Genomic DNA, 20,581 nt, shown 5'->3' with positions numbered 1-20,581 from the left:
GAGCCACAATATATAAAAGTAATTTGGGCATTATGTGCTTTTACGAGACCAGAGCCATCCCTAGTCATTCATAGCTCTTAAAAAAATAAATCCTAGCCGGGCAGTGGTGGCATACACCTTTAATCCCAGCACTTGGGAGGCAGAGGCAGGTGGATCTCTGCGTTCGAGGCCAGCCTACACACTACATGGAACACATGAAGCCCCAGATTTAGTCCCTAGAACAGAAGTGTGGGAGACAGGAATCTAGGGTGAGACAGAGCTATGAGTTGTGTCCTTTCCAAAGCCAGAAACTCTGGCTAGTGAAAATGAAGTCATGCTCAAGAACCATCTAAGAGCTGTTCTCAACCTCTGGGGTTTATTTGCATTCATAATAGTATCAAAATTACAGTTATGAAGTAACAAAATAACTTTATGTTGGGGGTCACCATAAGAGGAGGAACGGAACTAAGAGTCGCAGCATGTCCCTTGAGAACCCTGCTCCAGGAGCCTACTTAGCTACAAGGGCTGCAATCCCGGCGGTCACTCAAACTCACTTTGCAGACCCAAGGAACACAGTAAAGCTGGGTTCCCAGAAGGAAGCCCGTAAAAGGGCAGAGAACAATGCAGGGGTGCAGTAAAGGAGAAGAGGGCTGACTACGTCTCAGTGCAAGCGCCCCAAATGTCTCTGAGCACCGAGAGGCCTGAAACCCACCCTGGCTCTGATCCTCACTTCATGGGGCAGTCCTGGTTAATCTTTTCTCTCAGTGTCTTCTCTGTCTCGGCATCTCTATTTTAGCTTCTCTTCACACCAGAGTGGATTCTGTTCTAGAGACTGCCACAGCGGCTATGTGCAAGGCACTAAACTCCCATCCTTTCTGTCCCTCCTGTCTGTCCTCAGTTCTCTTGCTCCTCCTGTGTCACCCCCAGGGGACCTTAAGGTGCAGGGCGTGAAAAGAACCCAACTAGAACTCCTGATGTAAAGTGCTGATGATTAAGCACCAAATCGTCCAATTTAGAGACCCCAACCATCAAATTATGCAGGTGAACAGAGAGAGCAACACATGAGAGAGAGAACAAACTGTCTGGCCACTCAGGGGGTAGGTTAACCTATTCACCATAACAAAGGCAGTGGCAGGAAGGGGCAGTTCAGTGTCTCTGTGTTTGGAGCTCTTCAGAACACGGCCCAGAAGACCAGGGTTCAAAGAACCTACTCCTGGGGTCACAGGCCACACAGTGGAGAAGCTTTCTTCCAGAAACATTGATACATTGTAGCTCAGGCTAACTCTGAACTCATTTTGTAGCTCTGGCTGCTGAGGAATCCTGTGGTAATGGAGAAAAGAATCCTTAGTTTCCTGGATTGGGCATTACAGGTTCAGGTCAGCAGATCAGCCCTGTGTTAAGTCCTACACCACGTCTACACACATCTCAGCAAGGGATGACCAAGACAAAGAGCAAGAGTGAGGACAAGCCGTGAGGACAGTTAGTGCAGGTGGAGCTCACGGCCTAGCGCCTCCTCAGAGGTTCACAGCTGCCTCGGTGCTTACTTTTTCTTGGGTTCAAAAAAAGAGGCTTTTGTTGTTGTTTGGCGGTGGTGGAGGGGGGTTATTGTTGGTTTTTAGACTGGTCTCACTATGAAGCTACTGCTGGCCTGGAATTCCAACTCATGGCGATCCCCATGTCTCTGCCTCCTGAGTGCTGGGATTAAGGGTAGCTTGGGGAAAAAAAAATTCAGACATTAATTTTTCTAAAAGGAAGGACAGATGAAAAGAATATGCTGGGAAATTCTGGGAGCTGACTAGTGAGAAGGTGTCCTACACCTCTTTGTTTTGGGGGTCAGAAAGCAGTCTGTGGGTGTTGGTTCCCCTTCTACCATGTGGGTTCTGGGATCTAACTCAGGTCTGTTGAGTCAGGGACTGGATCAGGCTTGGCGCAAGCACCATCTCACAAACTTTTTGTCTTTACACAACGGAGTCCTGCTATGCTTTTAGCTGTTGGTTTTGTGTAAGTATACTCACAGTGTGGTAGAGAGAACACAGCAGGTACAACTGGGTGGAGAGAGAGAAGGCAGGTGCACTGGGGTAGCCACACGGGTCCTCTGGATGTCCTTAAGCACAGTCACTGTCCCCATGTGCCCAGACATTCCAGGAAGCTGCTCTTCACTCAGTAGCCACAGCGAGACAACGGGGTGCACTGAGTCAACATGACCCTTCCGACTGGTCCCTCCCTAACTCTGCAGGAGGGCCGTGATCAAACCACCTAACAATCGCCCACAACCGCCATCTGGACTTGCAGCCGGGCTGCAGCGAGGCAGCAGAGGCAGAGAGGACCTGACTGGCACTTGCATATTTCAGAGTCCAGTGAAACTACAGGCAAAGAAGTGGCCAATTTGCAAGCTGAGGTAAAAATGAAATTAACTAAGGTCCCTTCACAAAGTTTACAAATTTGGAATCAAGTCTCCATGATAAACCTTTCTCGTTTGCATGTGTGCCGATCTCCAGCCAATTCTGAAGGCTTGGGGGGAAATGTGACCCTGGTGATTCCCTAGGGGTTTATAATGGTTCTGTGCTCTAAACTACAAGCAGCCTGGTCTACCAGCAGAAAATCACAACGTGATTTTAAGCTCATCTTCAGTGAACTCTGCGGGGACGTTCACACCCGTGGCAGGTGTACAGGATGCGTACCCTGCTCTCTGACGGTTCTGACATGAAGAACTTCTCAGGTGAGGGGCCTTGGGAACATATCACAGTGCAGTGGTCACGGCCAGGACTCTCCACAGCAGTGAAGCTGTCCCCAGACATCAATGGCATTTAGAGTCCAGTGTAGGCTCTGCAAAGGTGGAGAGTTTGCAAGTAAGAAACCAGTCTGGAAATGTCGCCTACCAGGAGATGGCTTGCAAGGGAGGCAGACAATGTGGCTGAAGATGTGACAGGGTGGGAAATCCCAGTCATAGGCTCTGCAGGAGAGGAGGTAGCTTTTCTCTGGCTTCCAGCCTTGACTACAGGGGTCACCTAAGCTCATGTGACCATCAAAGTCACAGCCTGTCTCAGATACACATGGGCTTCTTGTTGGCTTTTTAAACTGCACCAACGAACAGTGCGCGTCAGAGAAGAGTATAGTGGCAGTTGTCAGCTTTGAATTGCCAAGAAAAATATTTGGTTGCATACCGGGCTTCCCCAGGAGCAAGTTAGTACATGACCTCAATCTTTTCTGAGCTTATCATAATGCGGTAAGGCTGTGCTGACTCAGCAAAGCGCCCTGCTTTACAAGGGTATTATTAGGCCTCAGGAAACAATGCATGTGGACACTGAGCCCCACGGAAGGCAGGCGCCAAGCACGACTGACCTGCATGATCACAGCTTCCAAAGACCACGTCTCGAAAGCAGGGGCTCTCAAGTTATGAAAGGAACATTGAAAACGTAAAGATAATTTTATGATAAGATCTGAAACAATTCAAGCTTAAAAATGGAATGGATAAATTTATAATTCTAAGCCCCCAAGGCTGAGCACACAGACAAGTTTCTTCTACAGGGAAAGAGTATCACACACATTTGTGACAAGCCAGAAACTAACCAGAAGCACACTGTGGAATCACTTTGAGATACTTCAATCACTGTAACACCACCAGCAAAACGATGTATTTTCTTTAGTTATCAACAATAATCCTGAACATATATATTTGTTCCAGTGAATACTGCAACAATACAGAAATACTTTACTGAGGGTAATTTTCTTTTAAAAGAAAAAAAAAACTTGTAGAACTGTGTGCATGAGACATGCGTGCATCACAGGATAACACATGTGGGCGTCGCAGGATAACTTGTGGGAGTGGGTTCTCTCCATCCATGTGAGTCCTGGTACACAGGTTGTACAAAAGGAGCTTTTACCTGCTAAATCATGTTGCCAGCCCAGTAATTTCTTTTTAAAATGTTTCAATAATGTTGCTTTTGATCAATAACAGTTGTCCCTTTACGTTTGGACACGTGTAGTCAAGGTCCCCTTCAACCGCAGATGTCCAACGGAGTGGCGACTCAGCAGCTGCTGTATCCTTCAGGAAATCTAAAGAATCCAAGTTGGTTTCCTCTGCACGTCCTACCTAACACGGCTGAGTCACGGATGGTTTCCAAAGGATTGTCAGGGCTCAGAACCAACAGTAGCTTCTCATCTTTACCCCCTCCCCTGCCCCACACTGTCCACCAGGTAAACAGGAAAAGGGAGGGATGCCAGCCCTGGGGGGGGGGAACAACAGGACAGAGCTCTTCACGGAGGAACAATTTTACCCAAGCACACAGTCAGCCCAGGAATCAGGGAAATTTTGTAATTTTCATTCCAAAAAGTACTATTCTCTATTTTTGGAGGAGTCATGGAATCAAGTGGTAGGAAAGCAAAAACCCAAAATGAAAGGGCTTTGCCCTCCCGAGCCTGAGCGCACTGCCACAGTTAAAGTGAGCACAGAAATAGAAAGTGAACTATTTTTAACGCGTCATAAACGTACAGAAATAGAAAAGTCGTCGTTTTTAGGTTGGCTACTGTACTACTCTATGCAGGTCTTATCTGTGTGGCTGGAGAGCCAGTTGTCGGAACAGCTGAGTTTGGGAAACGCACTTACTAGGAAGCTCAATGAAGAGATGCTAATTATCTAAGATCTTGACCAAGAATGCTGCCATCTGAGAGGGAGCATAAAGACCGATTACTTAGTAGACGTCACCAGTGTCCCAGAACAATGTGGACACCTCAGCATGCACATGGGGTCCAATCAGCTCTTCAGTGTAGCAGCTCAAAACAGTTTGAGAAAAGAAAATGTGTAGGCTAATAAAGACCTCTTCTGTTACCCTCTCTAGGTAAATCCAACTGCAGAGGAAATTAGACCTATGTCTCAAAAATTCAGATTAAAAACACACTCTATAGGGGTAAGAATAATGTGTTAATTTCCCAAAGTTAAACTCAGTTAAGTTATGAAGAAGAGTACAGCCTCACTAGCTGTTAAGGTGTCTGAGCAACAAGAATCTCTCCTTTCTCAGAGATGTTCCAGCTACCAAATCAAGAGAAGAAGAGGGACCCTTGGTACCTCTTCTTTGCCCTTGACACCTTCATCTTCGAAAGAGATGTTTTAGGTACTACTGACAGTAATATCCAAAGGGCTGCTCCAGAGTTCACAAAAAGAAACCAGTAGCATCCCCATCTTCGAGGAAGGAAAGCCAAGGGTGCCGGGAGAAGAAAGACCATGGGGGTGGGGCGTCTAAACATCTCGTAGGGAGCAGTAATTCGGTAATGCAGCTAAAGACTCTCTAGAAAGGAAATTGGCAGAGGTTGTCATGGCAGCCACATGGGTCTTGTGCTGTAGATCTAACACTGAATCCTTATACAATCCCTACCTCTCCATCCAAAACACTGTATCAAGAAGAAAACCTAAGCTGTTCCTAATGGGTATACTTAAGATATATAGAAATAGCTGTTATTTCCTATAGGATGGGAACAAACAGTAAATAACATTATTGCCTGTTATATCGAATTATTACCTATTATATTGATGAAATTGCCAGGCGTTGAAAGCGCTAAGCTAGAGAGTCCAACCGTCAGCGTCCGTGTCAGAGACAGCCCATCTGCTTCAGGACTGCAGGACTGGTGACTCCTCCAGACCACCCAGCCCCCCACGGAGAATGTCTTCTGGTAATAGAACTCTTAGGAAATCAGCCTCAAGTGCCTTTAAAAACCAGCTCTTTCTTATAATTCTTTATATAATCCAAGACTCACTGGGACTTTCCTTCAGCAGAAAGGAAGGAGAGAAAGTGAGGCCCGCGGTGCAAGCTGTAATCCCAGCAATCTGGAAAGCTTAAGCAGGACTGGGGGTAGGACAGCCTGTGGACACACAGTGAGTTCCAGGCCAGCCAAGGCTACAGAACAAAGCCTGTGTCATCCCAACCCTTAAGAGGAAGAGGGAGGAGAACCATGGAGGCCAGGTAGACCAAGACCAGGACTGAGCTCGCTTACATTTCAGACAACACCTGACAGTACGAAGCCTGAGACCCCCTAAGTCCGGCTTCTCTTCTGGTCATTCATAAGATGAAGAAAGGTCGCTGGTTCAGCTCTTCTACTGTCCGGTCGGCCTATCACACCACCAGCGCTTGCCCTTCTATCCGAAGCGTCTCAACTGGCGCTGGGCAGATGGAAGCCCAGAGGGAACAGGAACCAGGGCAGAAGGGAAGCAGCCGCTGTTCATCAGGTCTCTCTGGGTCTCACTGCTTCCTAGGAAGCACACTCGTGCTGACCCATCATAAACACCAGGAAGCAGATCCACTTTTGAGGGTACAGGATTCTTTAGAACCCTGAGAGAAGTGGGGGCCCACAGGATCACACCTGGGCTTGATACAGAGGAAGATGGGGTTCTGGTAAACCTAGCAATGCTGTTCAGAGAGCGTGTGTTTTGCTTACATGTGCAGAGTACCTGTGCACACTCCTCAGAGAATGAAGGATGCTCAAGGAGGACTTATTATTAGTGATAATGAACTTTAGAGAACAGGGTCAAGCATCATATACCAACACACACACACACACACACACACACACACACACACACACACACACCCCAAAAATAACAAGAACAAAATCACTGCATTGCTTTGATGGAAAATACCTTCTGGTCCTAACTTAGAAGTAAATCTTAAGAAAATCTTAAGAAAAAACAGACTTTAACTTGAAGACATTTGCTACTTAAGCCAATTTTGATAGAGGGAAAACCGTCAAATATCATCAGACATGAGATTACTCTCATACAATCCTACAATTTAAGTTTTCTGATATTATTTCAGATAATATGTCTCACTGTTTTCCTCTCCTGATTTGACATAAAACTTTTACAAATTGAAGAGGGTCTATCAAAAGAAAAGAATCTTAAGAAGGTGGTCTTAGGGGCTGGAGGAGTGTCTCAGTGGTTAGAGCACTGACTGCTCTTCCACAGGTCCTGAGTTCAATTCCCAGAAGGGAACTGGGATCAGATGCCCTCTGGTGTGTCTGAAGAGAGTGCAGTGCACTCAAATACATAAATACATCTTTTAACAAAGCAAAATGGTAAGCTTAATTTCAGATCCGCCCCCGTCAGACATGGGTGAAGCCAGAGAGCCTGGCAGCACCATCAGATTTGTTCTCAGCAGATGAAGTGCCTCCTCTGTTACTACAAGTGAACTACCTCTGTTCACACGGAGCTAACGCCCGTGAATCTTGTGTTCGGCTGATTTTGGAATTACCCTGTGCAACATGATGTCCTCTCCTTAAACAAACAAGGAAAGGTTTCGAACGTGGCCCTAATTCTTTAGCTTGAGGCCCTCAACTGGCCTCATTAACAACACACAGGACAACAGCAAGTCGGAAGGAACACGGTGGTTGGAGGTAACTGAGAGCACAGCAGGTTCCCTAGAGGAAGGAAAAGAAACAAAGATCTGCACGAATGTATCTACTGCAGTCTTAATATTGCTAAATAAAAGCATGTCGTAAGAGCTGGGGAGATGGCCCAGCAGTTAAGAGCACTTGTTCTTGTAGGGGGTCTGAGTTTAATTACGACCATCCTCACCTCTAGTTCCAGGGGATCCAATGCTGTCTTCTAACCTCCCTGGGTACCATCTACCCAGACGGTAAACAGACATACATATAGGCAAGACAATCACACACATAAGATAAAATAAATAAACCTTAAGTAGCCTTGGCTACAAAGAATTCTGATTCTTTGGCTGAGAGTTTATTTAAACATTACCTACACGGCAGACTCCCATGTACTCCTTTTTGGCTAAAAATAATTTCTATCTCTTCTTCCTTCCTTGTGCACCTGCCTGCTTCCCACTTACTGTAGGTGCAGACCCTGCTGGGCAAGCCCAGAGTGTACAGCAGAGGACGGAGAGCATCTTCCCACAGGGACCGTCTCAGGCTGACCGTGACTGTCTACATGTCCGCTCTGCTTCTCTTCCAGTTCCTGCAGCCCATGGCTGTACAGGACACAGAAGTCATGTACACGAGAAGCTGCCATGCTTAGAAAGTAGTTACAGCACAGCTGCCGCTCACTCCCAGACAGTGACACAGGACTGGAGTTCAAACCGACAATGAAATCATGATGTTAGCGCTGCTAGCGCCATGTTCTTCATATCTTCTTTACAATGAAAAAACACTGAATTTCTTGTTCTTTGAACATTTTATCTAAGTCCTGCATATCTCCTATGTGTAAGACAGACAGAAGGGAAAGGACACAGAAACTAATAAGCCATGTTCCCCCTCCTGAGCTAGGGTAGAAAGGAGTTACTTGGTAGAGTTTTCAACTTAGACTCAACTGGAAGTAGTCAAGGCAATGACACCAATCAATACCGTCTGATTTCTAGCTCTGATTGGACACCTTGATATACTTATTTCTAAACTGAAACAAAAGCCATGAAGTGAATATTAAAGTTTAAAATGGTAACATGCAGAAGACATAAGAATTATTTCTTTTCTTATCTAGATGGAGGCCTTTGAAAGAAAACACAGCTTTACTGGGAGACACCTCCAGTAGCGGTGTCAGACACACAGGCAGAGTATGAGATTACGCCCAGTGATATCCTGCAATGTGCCAAGCATGAGGTAAAGTCTCATAAGCTCACTTTTCACAAGAGCTTTATGAAGAAGGCATTATTATCTCTTCTTAATAGATTTGAAATAAAGTCTCAACGCTGCATGAGTCTATCAAGGAGAGATAATAGAAGCACTGGGTTTTAAATAAAGTCCTTGCTCTTAATGTGTGGATATCAATCTCTGCAACCAATTAGATTTGACCATAAGCTGGTCTACTTACTCAATATTCACTGTTGGCCCAGGTTTACATCTGGCTGACTGACCACTTACAGATCACTGGTATTTTTAAGAGTTGGCAGAATATAAAAAGCTAACAATTGAGACTTAAACTGTGTACAGTGTAAAGTTAAGAGTCTATGTCATTGTAGTCTCCTGACATTCTCTAAATACTGAGGTGTCATACTTGACAGGCAATCCAAAACACTGAGCCCTCCCTTTGTACAGTACCTGCAGGCGCTTGCCAAGTACCTGTCAGGTGTGCAGACCCCGCCCTTCACTCTGGGTTTCAGCACATGGCCTGAGCCTTAACTGCAGACAGTCCACTGTGGAAGGGGTCTGCAATCAGTCACGATGCTCACGCCGTGTGGTGACAACTGTGACAGAGTGAGCTGTGCACTGAGCTTGGATGTGCTACAGTTAGGCCATTTCCATGACTACTTCCCCCAAGTTTTATGAAATTCTGTTAGTTCATAGTTCCCACATTGATTCACCTACATTTCCCTCTCAACGGCAGACCTTCAGGTGCTGAAAGCCAGCTCTTTGAGTGTGCGGGTGCAACACAACTTTTATGACACATGTAACTTACGCAGCCACTTGACTCTCAGAATGTTTCTACTGAACTCTTGTACGGCAGTGATTCTCTGATGACAGCTGATGGAAGAGTGTGGACCTACCTCAGAGAGTCTCCGTTTGAACAGTTATATGACATTTGTAACGATATCTGTGTCATATCCATAAGTGACCGCCGACCCACGAGACTGTTCTATGTCTAGCAGGCCTGTGTAGCCACATGCCAGTACCTAGAGTTAAAATGGTGGAAGCGAAATACCAATCCTCTCCTTTCTGTTATGTCTGGAGCGGCAGCCACCAACAAGTCACAAACTAAGTGTCACAGTGCTGTGGCAGAGATATTCTCCTCATGGCACACTTCAAAGTAAATGCCACACTACTGACCCCAGCTTTGGGAGAGGGGTGCGGTGGGCACAGGAGACAGGGTGCCAGCCACGTAGGCAGAGGCACAGCCTCTCATTCCTCACATCCATATAATTATCAATGACTGCTATGCTTAACAACTGACTTGCATAATTAAAAACTTTTTTTTTTTTTTTTTTTTTTTTTTTTTTGGAGATAGAGAGCCTTACCTGTCCTGGAAATGACTATGGGACCAGGCTGGCCTCAAACTTACAGAAATCCAGAATGCTGGTATTGAAGGCCTGTGCCACTACACCCTGGCTGACTCCACCCAGCTAGCGACCTCCCCGTCCAGGTCCTTCTTGACTTTGTGATGCTGTCCTACCAGATAAGAGTCACACATCGGAAGCCATCTGGAATCTCACAACTACCATAACTAGTGAGACTCCTGCAGGACATGTGCAGCAGCAGTTGGTAAGCGCCTCTTCGTCTTTGCTCTCCTTCGGACAGAAGTCTGAACCCGATAAACTCAAATGCAATGCAGTAAGATGTACTTCAATGATGTTTTTTTAACTAAAGTATCTCATAGCCCAGGCTGGGCTCCAATTCCCTAGGAACGCCTGCACACCTGGTTCTTCTGCCATGGGATGGGATTGCCCACGAATACCACCCTGCCCACAGACTGACATAATATAACATAAACTCACTTGAAATGAATAAACTTATTTTAATTTTTTAAAAATACTGCATGACTACTTTGGAGTAACAGGAGACACTAAGCAGGAATGTTAATTTAAAACCTCTCGTTTGTTGGCCTTTCTACACAGATTAGTTTTTTAACATAAATAGGAATCACCAAATATTTTGAACAGAATGTTTTCTGCTAAATGGAATGAGATTGGACCTAGTAATTAAAAATCAAAGCCCTGTATTTCTCCTTTTACTTAGCAGTCTGTGGAATCTAGCAATGGCAGTTCCCTGGTTAAGGCAAGGGGGTGTCTGCTGTTATGACAACTCTAAGTTATGGGGAGGCAGAGACTTCTACTGGTGACGCCATCACACGAGAATGTGAAAAAGGTCGTACAGTGCTGGGTCTGCGGTGGCTCTGAGACCAGGACACCAGGATTCCAACTCACGTGTCCCTAGAGCATGCCATTTTGCTACTTAACTGTCCCATATCTCAGGTTTCCCATCTGCAAGAGGGGAAACCATAAAACTGCTGGTTTCCATGTCTGGAGTATTAAATAGATAACCGAACCTAAGTGCATGACAAGGCACCCAGCATACAGAAAGTATTAGCTGCTACCGAAAACTGTCACAACATGAGGTCTTATGTAATTACCCAGTTACTAACTTCGTTATAACTATCAAGGCGAATGAGATTCCAGATGTAACAGTGATCATATGGCGAACCTCGGACCCTTGATCTCAAACCCCTGCTCTGTTCCTACAGGACGCCTGTCTTCAGTGTCTGCTCCTACATGTTTGTTTCGTAGCCAGCCCAGGATACACATAAATCAGGCTTGACTTTGAACTTGTGGCAATCCTCCGGCCTCTGCCTCTCAAGTATTACTACATTTGGCCAGAGTACAGCATACTGGTGAGCCTCATAAAGTTTTGTGTCTGAAACAATGGTTATTAAATTAAACAGTTGGTAACTCCCCCTCCAAATTCCTGAAGTATATGCCATTTTAAACACTTCTTTCCATTTTCCTCAATTTCCAAGGTGCTTGGAGACCTGGGGACAAAGCCCATGATACACATGGGGGTGCACACGGCCGGGGAGCATTCTTTCAAGATGAGCCCTGTTCTGGTTTCTCAGTGGCCTTTAGTGCCACACCTAAGACACAGCTTACCTTCTCTGAGTCAGCGTTAGTGTGTGTCATGGACATTTTCTCCAAACAATTTTATTTGGGCTGACAGTGTGACCAGCTGACATAAAAGGTAAGTTTGGGAACAGTTTAGAGGTGGTGGTTGGGTTTTATTATTTACCGGCAAGGGGGGCTGTTCAGGACAGGAAGACACAGCAAGAGGAAAGGGCTCAACTCAGACTTATGTGGTACTTTTGATCCTTGGCTGGCTTTCAGCTACAGAAAGAAATCAAAGTGGCTTCAACAGCTCCATCCCAGAGAGTCTCTGACCCGGGGAAAACATTTTTCAACTTTTAATTCTCAGAACCTCTCTGGGAAGCAGGCATTAGTATCCCTGGCAACCACGTCCACCTGAAGGAGGAAGTGTCTGCTTCCTGTGGGAAAGGAAACTACACCCTGCTACATCTACAGTGGTCGTGGTGGCTGACTGACAGTCTCCTCAGCCACTGTGTGCACCAGCTATGCTCACTGCCCATTATATCTGGGACTTGCAGAGAGAAAAACTATTGCATGGGTTCAAATGACCCTTCCTTAGCACTGCGCACCTAGCTTCTGTTTGATGTGATTACTGAAGATTATTAAAGCTGGAATACTCTTAAAGCATTAGATTACTTAAGAACTTAAAAGCCCATTTCTGCTCTTGGTACCTAACTTTTGTGTATTTGGCATTTCACGCTTGCTTCTCTTGCCTTTCAAATTTCCGAGTCCCGCTTTGAAAATATGATAGTCAGGGTTCCTATCGCTGCTTCTGGGTGGCTGTAGAGTGTGCTTGGTGATTAACTCTGCAGAGAAGTCACGCACAGGCCCGGTGTGCCACATCAACGTTTTCTGGTGGGAAGGGGGATTTACCAAGGCTGCCCAAGACCTTTATTACAGTTCAAAGTATGTGCATGACTGTTTTAAGACATAAAACTTGTAACATGAAATGCTCACAAAATGGAAGCATTCAAATTGTTTGAAGCCCTGAAACAGCAGGCTAACATTCTCTGCTATGATAAAAGCACACACTCCTTTACACTCCACACACTTACTTCCAGCAGTTCTCCTGCGAGTTCTGGAATATTGTTTGATCTATTTGGTAACGTCAAAAAGAAAGAACCTACCAAGATGAGATTAAAGGTAGCTGCTAAACCCCAAAGCTAGAGGGGGTGGTGGTGTTGCGAGGCACTCCCTGACCGCTGAAATCTACAGTAGGACAATTTTGACAGAGAAACTGAAGATGTTTTTGAGAGTGGGTTGACATTAGAAATATGTATGCTCTGTATAGATCTCTAAGCTCTTAGATGCTAAAAGGTAAAGTTTTATGATTCATTGGAGTTGGGGGCTTCAAGATCTAGAAAGACAAAAATATTATTTTTTGAAATTGTTTTTTCAATTATATAAAAAGCAGTTTTAAAAAAATATAAAGTACAGGATTCATGAAAAAGCGTTTCAGGAGATAATGATCTGTGGCCCTGAAGGAAGGCAGAGTGTGGAGACCTCAGAGCATGTGCCAGCCCCAAGCAACAGAGCCTTGTTCATACATGCCTTGGATTTATTTTTGGCACTGTGAAGTAAAATATGCTTTTAAAAATATTATTTTCTTAATTTGTTTTCTGTAGGCAAAAATATCGAGAGGGAAGCATAAAATGATTTCGGGGGGCAGGGGTGGAGAGAAAAACCACAGAAAGAAAGCCATCACGTGGTATCTTTGACTTCACAAAGGATGCTTTACTGGCGATCAGAGCCTTTGAAGCCCCCACCGCTCAGGGCGTGTGATTCTTGTCCAGAGCCATGGCCATGCTAAGTGGAACAGGAGGTGCTCCCTGCCTCCTTGTTCAGGGGTTACATGGAAGAGTAACCCTCACTTGTAATTACGCCAGCCCAGACTCTGGGGACCTGGGGGAGTTCACCGGATGAAAAGTCCCATCAGAGGCACCTCCTTGGCCTCGAGGAGATGGCTAGGTTTTATACAAAGCCCGTTTATAACTCCTGCAAGTGATGCTTGCATTCATCTGGTAATGTGACATCATTTCATCAATCATTTAGGCGTAAGAAATAGATTGCGGGGACTGCGCACGCAGAAGCGCAGGAACGGCCGCAGCCCTCTTACCTTGCTCTTTGATCTGGCGGATCTGCTTCACAGTTTCTTTTAAGATGGCACATTTGTCGGGTTTGAAGTTGAAGTTGTCGATGTCACTAAGGTTTGCAAAGATCAGCTCCGCGAGCTCCTCTATGTACTTACTCTCCTGCTCTCGGTTGCGCCTCTCGGTGCTCCTCTTGGGGCTGGGGAGGGATGTGGCATTGTTATTTATCTGAAAGAAACCGCTAATCTCCTGTGAATGTGAGCACAGACAAGTGCCTACTCAGTCAAGCACTTAGACCAAGGCAGTAATTTGTTGCATGTTTTTAAACATTCAAATCTTGACCGGTCTGGGATTCTCTGTTATTTCTCGTGGCATTACTGCCTGGACCAGCGCTTCCCAGGGCTGAGTACTGACCTCACTGCTGCACAGAGAAGGGATTGAGTAAGGAGTTACGTCAGTAAATACAAGTCAACTTCTACTTAAGGTGAGTTTGAAAGGGGAAAGTTAATTAATGTAATTATAATTGGAAATGTGTTTCAAGTCCTTTTTTTCTTTTATTTTGGTAATCATAAATGGTAATAAAAACAAATCTTTATAAAAGATTTTATTTTATAATTCCTAAAGATTTCTTTGGAATATCTGTGATCCAGTCAGGTAAGGTAAAAAGTCCCAAGCCAAAAGTGCAAGTGTCCCAGGGTTCCATGACAGCTGTCCGCCCCAGTGACAGGCAAATCAGACAAAAGTTCACCTGAACTCCGAGTGGGAAAAAACATAAAAACTGGCAAAATCTTCTCATATGAATTTGACAAAATAACAAAACTCCAAATTTCCTCTTGAAAATAATACAATTACTTGCTCACAGGAAGAAGCCCATTAAATGACCTCCAAACAAGGGAAGAAGCCAAGAAACTCAGTTTTCTGTACTTTTACATGTAATTCTACACACACACACACACACACACACACACACACACACACACACACGATCACCTTATTTTTCTAACCCCCACGTCTGTTGTTTCCTGCCTAAAAAGTGTATATACACACACACATATATATGCAATCACACAATCTAGAAGCACTGTTTTACTTAACTTTAGAAATCCTTTATAGGTTCTGGGCACACACCTTTAATCTCAGCAATCTGAAGGCAGAGGCTAGTGAAGTTATTTGAGTTTGAGGCCAGCCTGGTCTAAAAAAAGAGTTCCAGGACAGTCAGGGCTACATAGAGAAACCCTATCTGGGAAACCAAAACTGAAAACAACAACCAAGAAACCAAAACAAACAATAACAACAAAACATGTACAGGATTGAAAATATTAAAAATCTGGAAAAAAAAAATCCAACCTCTCTTTGTGGTGGCTTAAATGAGAAATGCTCCAAAGGATGAGTCATTTGGATGCCTGATCCCCCGTGGGTGGCCCTATAAGTGTAAACTTAAGAGGCGTGGCCTTGCTGGAGGAAGTGCGTCACTGGGGGCGGGCTCTATTCTCTGCTTCCTGCTCTACTCCTCTGGAATTGTAAGCCAAAATGAACTCTCACTTTCTGAAGTTGCCTTGGTTGTGGTGTTTCATTACAGCAGCAGAAAAGCAAACTCTCTTCCATCTTTGTTTCCTTTCTGCACCGGTTCTAATCCGCGACAGTCACTGTTTCCTGGTAACTACAACAATTGCAGATGCTTCCTGCGCTCCTTTTTTTTTTTTTTTTTTTTTTTTCAATATAAAGGGCAATGCACCCCATAAACATCTTTTGAACTTTGCCCTTTCTCACAACATCCTTTGGGATAGTATCTAACTATATATGTAGCCTAGGTTGGTCTCTAACTCCTATCAGCTCAGTTTGGTCCTTCTGCCTCAGATGTTATACCATACCTGGCTCTGTGCCCCAGTATTTTAGGAGGCCTTTTAAAATATCGACCTCCTTGTTTATCACAGTTGTACTGTGTTCCAGGCCACACGCCATCTTAACGTGTTCTCTGCAAATGTTTTTCCTGTTTTATGGATCTAAGCAAGGGTGCAGATGAGCAACCCCACCTCCAGCCTTCTGCATATGACACTACCATGAGGAAATCCCTGAAATGAGAACCGCCATTATGATATTGCTAACTTGTTTTAAAATTGTTTGTTTTATCCACTGAAGAACCACATTTTTTAAACTAAAAAAACAACTGGATTGAACATGTCATTAAAAAAAAAAAAAAGACAAGAACTCAGTATCAAACAACTAGCAAATCTTTCACTACAGAATTTACTTGTTACAATGTTCTGTGACCCCATGGAAAATGTGGAAAACTCAAAGGTTATGGCAAAGAGCTGATTATAAAAAATACACAAGGGCAGTAAAAAAGGCATATGAGGGAATTTCCTTTTAAAAAAGAATAAATTCTGCACATAATTCAAAATTTAAGTTATTACATATATAAAAACATGGTTAAAGAGAAAAGGCAGACACAGTATTTACACTGAGAGTAAAATCAATGCAAGAACGACAAAGAAGTAGAGAAAACAAACAGACAACGTGGTTCTTTGGGCCAGCAGGGAGCTCACCTGGGTCCGATCGGGTCGGGACACTCCTTGCGTTTTCTGGTCTCTGCCCTGGACGGGTCAGAGGTATTTTCTCCCACCCCACTCATCTTGAACACATATCAGCAACTAGAACAGAAAACAGGTGGGAAAAAGGTATGAAGAGTCCTAATAAAGTGACACCATGCTGCCAACGTGTAAAGAGCCTGGACTTCAAACACCGGCCGCAGCTCTCAACACACTTTTGGTAACTGTGCACGGATAATGTAAATTAGAAGCAGCCCCTCTTCGTTTTCAGGTCAAGAGCAAAGGTTAACATCAAGAACAGTCCTCCCACTTCACTGAGCCCAGGCGCTCTAGGCAGAGAGACTCCACACCATGAGCTACTCTCTGCCTGGCTGGGCCTGGCTAGTCTCTGGTTTCGAGGGTGCTCCCACACCAGGGAAATGACAGATGTTGCAAGGGGTTCCTCCCGGTCTCTGTTTTGGGTTGGCCAATGTGTTGTGTGCTGCAATAGCTCATAATGACAGACAGCCTGGGGCAGTGGGCAGGAACACTTTTATAAAGGGTTCCAAATCTGAACAGGTAGATATGACCTCCTAGCAGTGGCCCTGAACCAGATTCTAAAGCAAGGCCTCCAACATGGAGGTCCTTCCTGCCTCCTTCAGCTTCACAGTCCCTCCCTCTTTCTCTCAGGGCAAGTCACCTCACTCTTAATCGAGCAAGGAGGCTTCCTTTCTCACACTCTAGATTCCCTTTTCTTGAAGTCCAGGTGCTAATCATGGTTGTGGGAGGGAGATTCTGATAAAGTTCCTGCTTGCTGGGTTGCCATTGGTGAGGAACTGAAAAGCACTCAAAAAGAGATCCAGTGTCCTCACACTGGACACCACTGGGGCCACCATGTGACTTGTATGCAAGGACAAAGAGACAGTTCTAGAAAAGACAAAGGCTCTATTACCGGTTCTGAGAAAAATTCACTAATGAGTTACTTAAGGGGCTTAGCATATGCCCAGCAAAGGAAACCAGATCGGCCCCACAAACTCCCAAGTTAGCAGTGCTCCCTCTTGTTAGCAGTGCTCCGTCTTCATCCTGAACGACCACCACACCCCTGGACTCTGGATAGACTGGAAAAGCCGGTGAGAAGGTAAGGTCAGCAGCCCAGGAGCTCCAGAAAGACAGCACAGACCAGGAGGACCAGCAAGAGCGAGGTGGGCTAAGGAAAGTCGTGGAGGCGCCTGGGCCTCATGGCCACCTACCAGTCCAACTGCGGTCACCTTGGGTGCAGTCCCAGACCTTGGTCTCAGGACTCCAGAGGCACTCCCTCTGGCCACTGTTCTGATCCAAGTGCGCAGTAGGACCAGTTGTCCTCTCACTTTTTTTTGAGTCATGTGTTTTACAGAACCAATTGTTTTTAGGGAGTCAAAATGAAGAGATGAGGCCGCGTCAGCAGGAGGGAGGCGGCACCCATGGCACACTCAGTTTAGGAGGTCACATGGAAAGTACAATCTGAGACTGGTGCCCCAGCTTTCTGTGGGTGGGAGAGATGTAACCAAGTCCCAAGGTCCTGTTATGCTTACTTTTTGCCTGAGGATAAGTAAGTGTTGTATTTAGTTAATATGCACTTAGTTTATGCTGCGTGCTAAAGCCAGTCTAGAGATTCAAAGCCCACTATGAGATCTGCATTGCTAAGTAGCCACAGGTTGACATTCAGGCCCAAGCTTCACTGCTTGTTCAGCCAAGTGACCTTAAAACGTGCTCCTTGCACATTAGTGATTTTCTGTAAAATGGAGTCACACCACTGACACCTTAGCGCAGGAAGAGGCCAGGCCTGGGACCCCACGGGAGAGGACTTGTGCTACTCAGCAGCAAGTCACTGCGGAGGCAGTTGTCCCTGTGCTGCTGCTTCCTGCCCTGGGTGAGTTGTTCTTCATCCACTACAGGCAGAGGCCCATGGTCAAAGTCGAAAGATCTAGACCACAAGGGCTTCTGTGCACAAATGATCGTTTCTTCCTGCCACTGTGTATGGACACGGTAGGGGACAGACAGAGCTTAGAGGGCTGTGAGGCATGGCCACTGAGATCCAGGAGGCCCTGCTATGAGTTAGCTGGGGGCTGAGGAGCCAGGACACAACACACTACAAGCATCTGTTCTTAACCAAAGACAAGAGTTGTATCGCCATCACCACATGTTAGAAACCACACTAGCAGGAAGGTCTGAGACAAGGGCTTGCTCGTCACGGAGAGTTCGTTTGGGACCGAACACTGGCTTTAGCACCATTCTCCTCTAAATCCACCATCAACAACTAAGTGCACACAAGCAGCCCACAAGCACATTGCAGCAACCAGACTTGAGGGGCCGAGCCAACCAAGGGTGAATGCACTGTGGCCCAAGAGCAGTCGAACACCTCGGCACACACTGACACCCCGGCACACACTGCTGCATCTTTACTTGTACCTTCTCCAGGTTCACTTAGAAAACACTCGGTCTGCACCATTAAAACATCATTTGTTTCCTCCTGAATTTGCCTAAGTACCAAGTTTTCACAATCTATACAAGTCTTTACATTTGAACAGTGGCTTCCCTATCTGAGTCTGGCCCATTTGTCCTTTCCCAGGGACCTTTCCTGGGTTACAGCTCTTACACAGACAACTCCATCACAAAGGCAGCAAACCAAGGAGAGGCACCTGACCATGTCCCAGCCCCAGCCCCAGCTAGCTGGGGAGAAGCCACAGTGCCAACCACCCAGGGTAAACAGAGAGAAGGCAGGGCTGAGGACCCTACCCGTCCGAGTGAGTGGAGCAGGAAGGGTGTAGGGCTGCTGTCCTGGATCACGTAAGCTTGTGACCTGTTCTTTAGTGAGCTAGGGAACTGAGCAAGCCTCACTAGGAAGGATCCAAAAACACTCTGTGGGTCTCTCAGACAGGAGGTGCCCTGGTGTTTCTCACACTCTGTGTGAGGCACAAGTGCAAGCATGTGGCAGGCAGAGGGGACAGAGATGAGGTGGATAAAAGCCACTTCAGACTTACAGAAGAACACCTAAAAGTCAAGTAAAACTACATAGAGATGAATTTTAATATGATTTTACTTTCCAGTGTATGAAATGGGAAAGAGTGTAGGCACATTCTACAAGTGGGCAAACAAACTTCCACGTGAATCACAGAGACTAACCGGGACACAAACATCCCTTGAGGTGGCTGACAAGAGGACAGGGACGGAGGGCAAACCGGTTTTTACCAGATCATGGGGGCTGTGAAGGACACGCCTGCAGCTGTTCCTATTTGCCACTCTTGTTACCAAGTCACACAATGGCAGTGCTTTCACTGAGACAGAAGGCCAGTCCTCCTCTCCCTCCATATCAGTGAGAACGTACTTGGTAGACAAGGAAGAGATACAGCACAAAACTCAGCAAGCTTCAGACTTTAAAAGTAGCAATACCGGGGAGGGATGAACACCCACAGTCCGGTTCTCAGCAAACGACGAAAAGCAATGGAAGACGCCAAATCTCAACTCAATTAAGAACCGTCTTCGCCCACGGAGCTCACCCGTCTAACCCAGGAGGCAGCAGAGCTGCCGTTTGAAAACAGCCTCGCCGCAGTGGAGCTAGTTAATCATCCAGAATTCTTTCCAGCGATAATATGCACTTTATCTCTTATCAGCACAGGCCATCTTCCAAACAAGGCCTGTAAACTGTCAGATTTACTATATGCTGAACAAATTCAGTTAAAAGATAACACCCTTGCTTAAATCCACACATAATATCGCGATCGAGCACCAGGACACTTCCCAGCTCTGAAAAGAAATAGCTGTCCCCCTAGTAAGCCCCCAACTTTGAGATGGAGTTCACAGGCAATTTTCTTGGGACAGAGATGATTTACATACACAGAGAGGATCATGGCCTCTCCATGAGGGCCAGTCTCTCTCTTTGTAAAAAGACAACATCTCTGTGTTGTCCTGGCTGTTCTGGAAGTCCATCTGTAGAGGTTGGGCTTGAACTCACAGAGATCTATGCCTGCCTCGGCCTCTACAGTGCTGGGGGTAAAGGTGTACACAGCCACAGCCCAGGTCTTTCCAATCTTTCTGGTCTCACTTAGGATCCATGAAACTGATGGTGCATAGGAGAAGTTGGATTCTGCGTGAATTTTCAGTGATGGACCGTGAGAGTGCTGGGCAAGAGACGGGGTGTCTGTACCCCACACCAGACCTGCCGCCTAAGCGCTGAGGACAGCCTTTCAGAAGGCTGAGAAATGCCCGAGCATTAACACACGAAGAAAGACCATCTCTCCATCGGTGCTTGCTGAGGCAGACCCCGCGGCTTACACACCCGCTGCTTACACACCCGCTGCTTACACACTCACCGTGCTCCCTAGTTTATCCCGTCATGTGGAAACAGCAGATTCTCCATTCCCACTGAGACCTATCTACA

At 45.8% G+C, this 20,581-nt stretch overlaps 1 protein-coding gene across 1 annotated transcript in view; it reads right to left on the bottom strand.

Moving 5' to 3' along the window:
- Nucleotides 1-20,581, bottom strand: part of NCOA2 (nuclear receptor coactivator 2) — a 123,556-nt gene that overhangs the window by 57,190 nt on the left and 45,785 nt on the right. The window contains exons 2-3 of the mRNA XM_080938780.1: nt 16,183-16,287; nt 13,663-13,835 (exon numbers count right to left, since the gene is read on the bottom strand). Of these exons, the coding sequence (XP_080794906.1) occupies nt 13,663-13,835; nt 16,183-16,268 (259 nt within the window). The 5' untranslated portion in view covers nt 16,269-16,287. The remainder of the gene's footprint in view (nt 1-13,662; nt 13,836-16,182; nt 16,288-20,581) is intronic.

This window comes from Micromys minutus (assembly GCF_963924665.1).
Source record: "Micromys minutus genome assembly, chromosome: 26".
In the NCBI taxonomy this organism is placed as follows: domain Eukaryota; kingdom Metazoa; phylum Chordata; class Mammalia; order Rodentia; family Muridae; genus Micromys; species Micromys minutus.
This window is presented reverse-complemented; position numbering and strand designations above follow the sequence as displayed.